The sequence below is a fragment of the Protomyctophum bolini genome (genome assembly GCF_963924005.1).
Source record: "Protomyctophum bolini genome assembly, chromosome: 11".
In the NCBI taxonomy this organism is placed as follows: Eukaryota; Metazoa; Chordata; class Actinopteri; order Myctophiformes; family Myctophidae; genus Protomyctophum; species Protomyctophum bolini.
The window spans coordinates 27,189,673-27,197,407 of record NC_137872.1 but is presented as its reverse complement, the minus strand read 5'-3'; the positions used below and the strand labels follow the sequence as shown (position 1 = coordinate 27,197,407).

At 43.9% G+C, this 7,735-nt stretch overlaps 1 protein-coding gene across 2 annotated transcripts in view; it reads right to left on the bottom strand.

Moving 5' to 3' along the window:
- LOC308324207 (MAGUK p55 subfamily member 2-like) overlaps window positions 1-6,220 on the bottom strand; it is a gene marked incomplete at both ends in the record, with an annotated part of 9,537 nt that extends 3,317 nt beyond the window's left edge. The window contains 10 exons of one of the 2 annotated variants that reach the window (XM_080776192.1): window positions 711-872; window positions 1,179-1,247; window positions 2,102-2,204; window positions 2,657-2,788; window positions 2,965-3,084; window positions 3,467-3,574; window positions 4,161-4,331; window positions 4,593-4,751; window positions 5,664-5,767; window positions 6,190-6,220. In XM_080776192.1, the coding sequence (XP_080632318.1) occupies window positions 711-872; window positions 1,179-1,247; window positions 2,102-2,204; window positions 2,657-2,788; window positions 2,965-3,084; window positions 3,467-3,574; window positions 4,161-4,331; window positions 4,593-4,751; window positions 5,664-5,767; window positions 6,190-6,220 (1,159 nt within the window). The remainder of the gene's footprint in view (window positions 1-710; window positions 873-1,178; window positions 1,248-2,101; window positions 2,205-2,656; window positions 2,789-2,964; window positions 3,085-3,466; window positions 3,575-4,160; window positions 4,332-4,592; window positions 4,752-5,663; window positions 5,768-6,189) is intronic. The other variant, XM_080776193.1, reaches the window with a different exon arrangement.
- Window positions 6,221-7,735: the final 1,515 nt, after the last annotated feature.

Genomic DNA, 7,735 nt, shown 5'->3' with positions numbered 1-7,735 from the left:
GATATAATGGAGTTCCTGAACAAGCCTCCCTCCTCGCCTACAAAACCTATTTAGAAGGGGTCTCCAGGGTAAAAAGGTTGTCAACCACTGATCTAGAACATAACTACTATAACAACCCAATAGATACTGTAGTGTGTAGTGTAGAGGTTGGTTGAAGGTAATTAACATTAAGCATTAACCCATTTAGACCTGAGACCAGATTATAGAAATCACGACAGTTTTCTGAAAAACCTATGTTTCTATGTCAGTCGTTCTCAAACATTTTCAAGTCATGTTGCTTTAGGGACAGAAGTAAGATTTGAGTTATAAACGTTCGCTGTGAAAGAATATATATTCCAAGATTTGCGTCTCAATTTCACGATTTTTCAAAAAAATAACCGATCTACAAGCTGTGAGCTTGTATCTGTTATTTTTCAATAGCTCCAGGGGGTCCCCAGCTAAATGATAGTTTGGAACCAACATTGTTACACTCTCAGAGTTAAATTAACTTTGATTTTACAATATAAACTGGGGGTCCCAGAGAGAGAAATGCCATTGAATGGGGGTCCGTAGACTAATCCATGTCAAACTGGGGGTCCTTGAAATGAAACAGGTTGAGAATCACTGCTAGAGCTCTTATCCCTGGCATATCTTTTCAAATGGGGGTCCGCGACATGAAAATGTTTGGGAACCACTGGGTTAATTAACGGGGGCAGTTCATTGGTTCCTACGGGGAATGGTGGTCCCAAAGTGCTGAGCATCTCCCAACAGCAGCTTGTTCTTTAGGGTCCGCCTCCCCGCGCCCTGCGCACCAATCAGAACCAGCGTCTTCCTCTTGAAAGGCGGGACTTTGGCCACCTCCTCATAGATGAGAATCTCATGTCTGTCAAACTCTGAGGGGGGAGGGAGGGGGAGAGAGAGAGACTTAAGAAATATAAAGCAGAGGCATAGCCTACAGAACAAAAAAAGAGTAAACAAGTAAACAAATACATTTTCGGAAATGGAAAAATAACATGGATACAATGTCGTTATTATTTACTCACAAGCTCTTGTTAATAATACTTAAAATTAGTTGCATATTCATCGATCCCACACAGACTTTCCACTTTACGTTTCACAATAAAAAATAAGCTAAAATAGCAGATCTACGAGCTCACACTGTGTTTTCGGTACGTTTGCATGGTTGCAGGTTCAGTTACCAGCATTCTTTGTGGTCAGGTACATCATCTTCTTCTTCTTTTTCCCGCCAACTCCAGTGCACAGATTTCCTGTCAAACGACCACAAACCAACCTCAATCAGATCAAAACCAGAAGATGAGCTTCTCGAGGGCAGGATTGTCAGTTAGATGTATGTAAAATAGTTTTGAACAAAATGTGTTATTATTATTAGATGTGACATAAGAAAGTACACAGGATGCTGGTTTGAGGATTAAACAGAGTTCTACTGTACCACCACCAGAGAGCAGTACAGGGCATATACACAATGTTTTCTATAGCAGTGCAGATGATAAGACATACAAAAACTGACATAGTGTCTGTCTACTTCTCTTCTTTCTTTTCCTTTTACTTAGAGAAGCCAAATATTTATTTCACTCCTTTTTCTCCCCAATCGCGATGTCCGTCTATGCTTTGCCTTCTTCTCTGATCTTGTTTCTTTTACAATCAACATTCTATATTACTTAGAGTGGCAAAAAGGTTTTTTCCTCTTTTACTCCCACAAATTAGCCAGTAAATTCCTCCCCATACTGTGATGCCTCTGCTGCTGCACCGTACTGGCTCACCTGCCAGTAAGGAGCCCCAACCAGGAGGACATACAGTACAGCCCCGCCCTCCATCCTGCCAGTAAGGAGCCCCAACCAGGAGGACATACAGTATGGCTACTCCATCCTACTCCTCCATCTATCAACATTCCCAGCTGAGAGGCTCCACCCCAGGCCATAGGAGTACGTGTCGCTTAATGACAAAAAATCACACTCCCCGCCCGGCTTCCCTTCTTTCCCGAACACGGGTCAATTGTGTTTGTATAGACAGGTACTGTACTCCTGTGCCACCCGAGTGCCCTTTCTGCTTTCCTTTGGGAACTGTACTACGCTCTCTCGTGTCTCCCTGCCTCTCTCTGTACCTGCTGGGGCCAGTTCCAAGTCTATCTTGACGAATGCTTTCCTCTTCTCCTCCAACATCTGACTGGGGATAAGCCCAGCGCTGCCCCCTTCCACATGACGAGCCTGTAGTAGAACACATGCACACTTTACTAATGTATTCATGTTCACATAAGGTAGAGCATACAATGCTCCCAACCATAGGGACTCCGACTCCCCTGTACCTAAACAGCAAAAGTGAGCAGCAAAAGTTTAGCAGACAGCAACGCAGCAGACTCAGTGTGCAGCAGCAAGCAAGCAGGATGAGCAGTGCAAACTTCCAGTTTAAATAGCCGGTATGAAGCTGGAATGAGTGTGTGATTGGATGAATGAATCATGTGAATGACAACGTGATGCTGAGACGGCCCAATGAACGGTCGCCGGCAAATGTACTGAGTTTCCTGATTGAACTTGCTTTGCGCATGTCTGTGACAGGTGCAACACTCTTTTGCTGAAACATCTAACAACCAGCATTTGTTTATGTTTATGACCTGGCTGCCGAATATAAAACACGTATGCACGCACGCTCTCTCCTCTACCTGCCACCAGTTGAGGTCATCTTGGTTAACAATCTGCAAGATGTCTCCCGTCTCAAACCTCAGCCCTGCCTCCTTGCAGGGAATCAGGTTGTCATTGGCTGGATCGTAGTCATAGTGACACTTATAGAAAACCTTAAAAAAACAGAGAAGAAGAGTGATTGACTGACTGAGAATAGTCTGGTGTGTGTGTGTGTGTGTGTGTGTGTGTGTGTGTGTGTGTGTGTGTGTGTGTGCGCTCGCACTTGTGCATGCGAACATACGCATACATGTGTTTGTGTGTGTGTGTGTGTGTGTGTGTTTGGTCCTACCTGTCCGGACGATATGGTTGCATGGTAGCTGGGTAGGATCTTCAGAACTATACTGCCACTTGTTGCCTGTAGTTCCTCCTGAATAACCCTGGGATCTTTCCCCACCTCTCGTCCATTCACCTAACGCAAGAATGACAATTAGTATTGTTCATCTCAATTCACACACCTGAACTATTATCTCCGCCAGACTGGGATTGATTGGCAGAGATTATGTTGTTTTCGCAGCTGTCTCTGGGTTTGTGTGTGTCCGTCTGTGTACGATAGAACGAGGCAGCGCTGTTGTACTGTATATCAGTACGACATTGATTTTCTTTAGCACAAGGCCCTAGGCCGACTGCATACTCCAAGACAAATCCTCATGTAATATCGATTAAAAAGCCAAAGTGGTTTGTAATAGTCCAGTACTAATAATAACACAATAGAAGTATCATGGATAAGAGCGTGTGCTGAATGTGAATGTCGTCAGTGTAATTGTATTATTAATTAACAGTAGTAGTAGCACCTCTTTGATGATGTCACCAACATGTAGCAGGCCTTGCTGGTCAATCATCCCTCCATGGAGGATACGAGCGATTACCAACTCTCCTTTCTCCACACGGAATGTAATGCCCTGTAACACACATGCACACAGGGGCACGCACGCACACACGGGTTGAAATACAAAAGAAAAACACAAAAAGTTTGAATATGGAGAAAGGAGATTTCTGCCAGACAGCAATGGTACTGTATGTATTGTACGTGCAGAGCCATAGAGTAAGACAGAGTTACGACAACTCTGTTCACTTCATGGGGCCAGTCTCTTCTACATAGACTTTTATTGGCGAAGAGCATTGCGAAGAGTGACAATGTCCTGGACCGGAAGTTGGAAGAATGCACTGGACTCAGGCAACAGCCCAGCTTTAATGATCTTAAATCACTTTATTTTAGATCGTTTTTTAGTAATAGTACAACATAAACATTACAGAGACTTTAGTAGTCACTGTACAATACTTTAAAACAATTGTCATGTTGCACATATGCCTAAAATTGCTGATATTTGCGCCGCCCTCGTTGAAAACAATGTATTTCAAACTCCAGCTTGTCACTCTCCTCTCCAGGCTGCATGAACAGCGCTCGAGTGCTCAGTTTTCTTCCCCCCCAATGTCGTAACTCCGTCTTACTCTATGGCTCTATTTACAGTACGTGGTGCTTCTCACCAGGTGCTCCCCGGCCACCTTGCGGATGCCCACCATGCGGATGGCGTCAGGAGGAGGAGGCAGGTTCTGGCCGTTGTCCTCCCCTAGGTCATGGTCCACAAAGTCACATGGGCTGAGGGGCGGGCTCTCACATGTCTGGGATGCAACTGAGTCATGTGTCTCCAGGAGCGACTGGGAAAACACAATTAGGAGGGGAGGAGGACAAGTTTGACTGACAGCTAAGATATTCATTTCTCTTTTTCAAGTTTTTACATTTCTGGATTTAGTTTTCTAGCATGTGGAAATTTGTTTTTCCTTTAAGTAACAGAGATTTCCCTTTCATGTTAGGATTTGGTAAAACAACCAATATTAAAGTTCATATTAAAAATACATACATATTTTCATTTTTGAAACACTGTGTGATGCTTTGAGAGCAGTAGCATGCGTGCGTACCTGGAAGTGTGGCTGTGTGAGGATGCCTGTGAGCTCTGCAGCGATGTCAGACTCCTGTGTGAAGGGGTTGAGCTCACTGAGGATCTCCTGCAGCAGCTCCACGTTGTTCTCCCTCACTGCAGAGAGACGCAGCGGCTCCACAGGGCTCTCCTCAGGCTCCTAACACACACATACGCACGCACACGCAGCAAATGCTCTTATGAGTGCTTACAATAAGCAATAATCACATAAAATGCTGCAGAGATAGAATGCAGAGAGTGTAATGTGCACGCACGCACACACACACCCCCCCCCCACACACACACACACACACACACACACACACACACTCCCCACAGAAGGAGGCTGGGGGAGGTGATAGAGGGAGTATATCACCCTGTACAAGTATTGCAGCCAATGGGAGCCTGGACATGGACGCACCTGCAGCCAGTAAGGCAATCAACAGAAGCTTTTAAATAGCCGACGCCCAAGCTGCCTGGTGACTCAGTCAGTTTGGACTAATGGAGGAGTGAGGAAGCAGGAATCACTCTGTTCATGAGGAGGCTGGTATGAGGGATATCTCACAAGTGAGTACAAGATTTAACTCAAACCTTTGGACTCACTTGGATGTGCTGTGCGTGTATTGTGGCTCACCTGGTCTCGTTCTCTCTCCCTCCCTCCTAGGCCGACTGAACTCCACAAGGGAGAGCATACATGCAGCACACTCCCCCCACCTGAATACATTACCCACAGGACTGTGCATGGAAGCCCAAGCCCCTGACAGGAGGAACCCTACTGTAAGTTGACGTTTTGCCCCGTTTTCCCCTTTCCCTAACAAGTTAATAAAAGACAATTTAAGTTACATGTTGAATCTGACTCTGAGCCTCTTATTTTATTGTGAATCTTGCCTATTCTCCCCTGGGTTGCCACAACACAGTGGTTAGCGAGTCCGTCTGCAAATTTCACGTATATGTGCAGAAGAAAAACGCCCAAGGAGTGGGGACTTGTCTATCTACACACACATAAACATATATACAGATCTATAAGCTCACAACGCATATTCTATGACTCATTGTGAGCTGGTAGTCTCACCACAGGGCTCTCCATGATGCCTTTGAGATAAATGAGGTCCAGGTCGTTGGCTGTGGTGGAGCTGGCCGTGCTGTCACTCAGAGTGTCTGTCACCTGGGGCGCTGCTGCGCACGCACGCACAAACATAAATATTAATATACACGTACCAAAAACAATGTACAGTATATGTAAGAACTACATGTTTCAGTTTCAGCATTGTACTTTCAAATCATACTGAAAAACAAAAGAGTCTAACCAAGGAAGGGCCGACAAATGTTTGTTTTAATTTGTATCACTGTTATTCTCAAATAAGAATAACAATCTGGAGCTGATGCTCCAGCTGTGTCAGTGTGTGTAGCCTTGATCTCTGCTCTACATGTAAAGTGTCTTGAGACTGTGATTTGACACTTTAATAACATTTAATTGAATTGAAATTGAGGCCAGTCCCAGAGGAAAAGTGAAAAGAAAGGGATGAAATTATGATTTGCAGAGGGAAGAGAGACAGAAACATTAGAGAATGGACCCATGAGAAAGAAACATGTCTTACCAGGCTCTGTTCTAGTGGAGGCCACAGGCATGGTGAAGCCTCAGTCAATCTGCACCTAGAGAGAGACAGACAGAGGGCGCATTGGAGTAACAAAGTATTTTTTTTCTTGGTGGAAACAAAATCCCTTTTTGGCCAAAAAGTACCGTTTATACGTGTGGTGGGGGGCTCAGAGTGTGTCCACTAATGAAAGTAGGCTTTCTAATGACACAACCCACCTTTGTTTTGGTAAAACGTTATTTTTATTTACGCTAAAGAGGAGAGGCTGGTCTGAGTTCCATGTGATAGTTAAAAGCGAAAGTAGCATAGCCAATGCAGGGCAGAATCATAGAAGCATTGGCTGTGGATCAGAGCTACAACCAACCTTTCAAACATAATTAATGATGCCTTGGTGACAATGATCACTAACCATGGTTAGTGGCAGTGGTCACTTCTATGCACTATAAATATGTTTTCATTTAGCAAGAGCAATGACATGGCAATGGCAATCATAGTGTCAAAAAGTACCTTTAGCCTACAGATGAACTAATGATATTAAGCTCTACATAGAGCTCCCAGTGAGTAGGGAGGGACTAGTGAATGAATGATTTTCAACACAGTCAATGATGAAGACCAGAGAGAAAGAGTAGACAGCGCAAAGGGGGAGGGGCTTGTGTGGGCGTATCTAATCTGTAGGCTACATTGTCATGACAATGGCCACAATGCACAGCCAGAGTGGAAAGACGGTGGGGGAAGACTCATAGTGTGTGTGTGTGAGACTGTTAGTGATTTGCTAACCATTCGCCTTTAGTCAACTACAACTAAAAAAAAATGTTCATTGCAAACCAAAAACTATTCATTGATCATGTGAAAGAGAAGATGCTGTTATTGGGCAGTCTCCTGTTTAAGCCTAGTTTGTGTGATTTGTGCCTGTTAACTGATTGATTAGAACATGGGGAGCATCTTGGGTGGATTGCTATTGTACTGTGGTTGGTTGGTTAGAAATGGAAGGGTGGAGTGAGGAGTCTGCAGAGTATAAAGCTGAGGAGAGGTTAATGCTTTGCTGCTCCAGTTATGTTTGATTTTTGAGTTATAGCTTTTTCAGTTGCACATTTTTGCTGTCCTGTCCTGGAACCAATTAAAAAAACCTTTGTTTTTCTGCAAACCTTCCTCCTGGTCCAGTTTTGCCATTTCTCCTGGTTTTCACTGCATTTGTGCCTATCTACAATTTATTTATGAGAAAATACATTGCCAATGCAAAAGTGTAACGATACAATCAATCAATCCATCGCCATCTCCCTATAATGCTTGCTGCCATGGAAACCATGCGCCATGTTTGTGGCTATAGGTTACACTCTGACTCCATTGTACATTAACCAGTGGAATACCAATGCAGTTTGTTGAGCCATATCATTGAAAATGCAAATTACAGATGAAGTTGAATATTTTTAAACAAATATGTTCAGTGACTGTACTGTACCCGTCTCTAGAATTCTAAGCTGTGTACTGTATGTTTTGACAGGATACAGTATATGCCAGATGTATGGAGGATGGGGATCTATAACTAGAG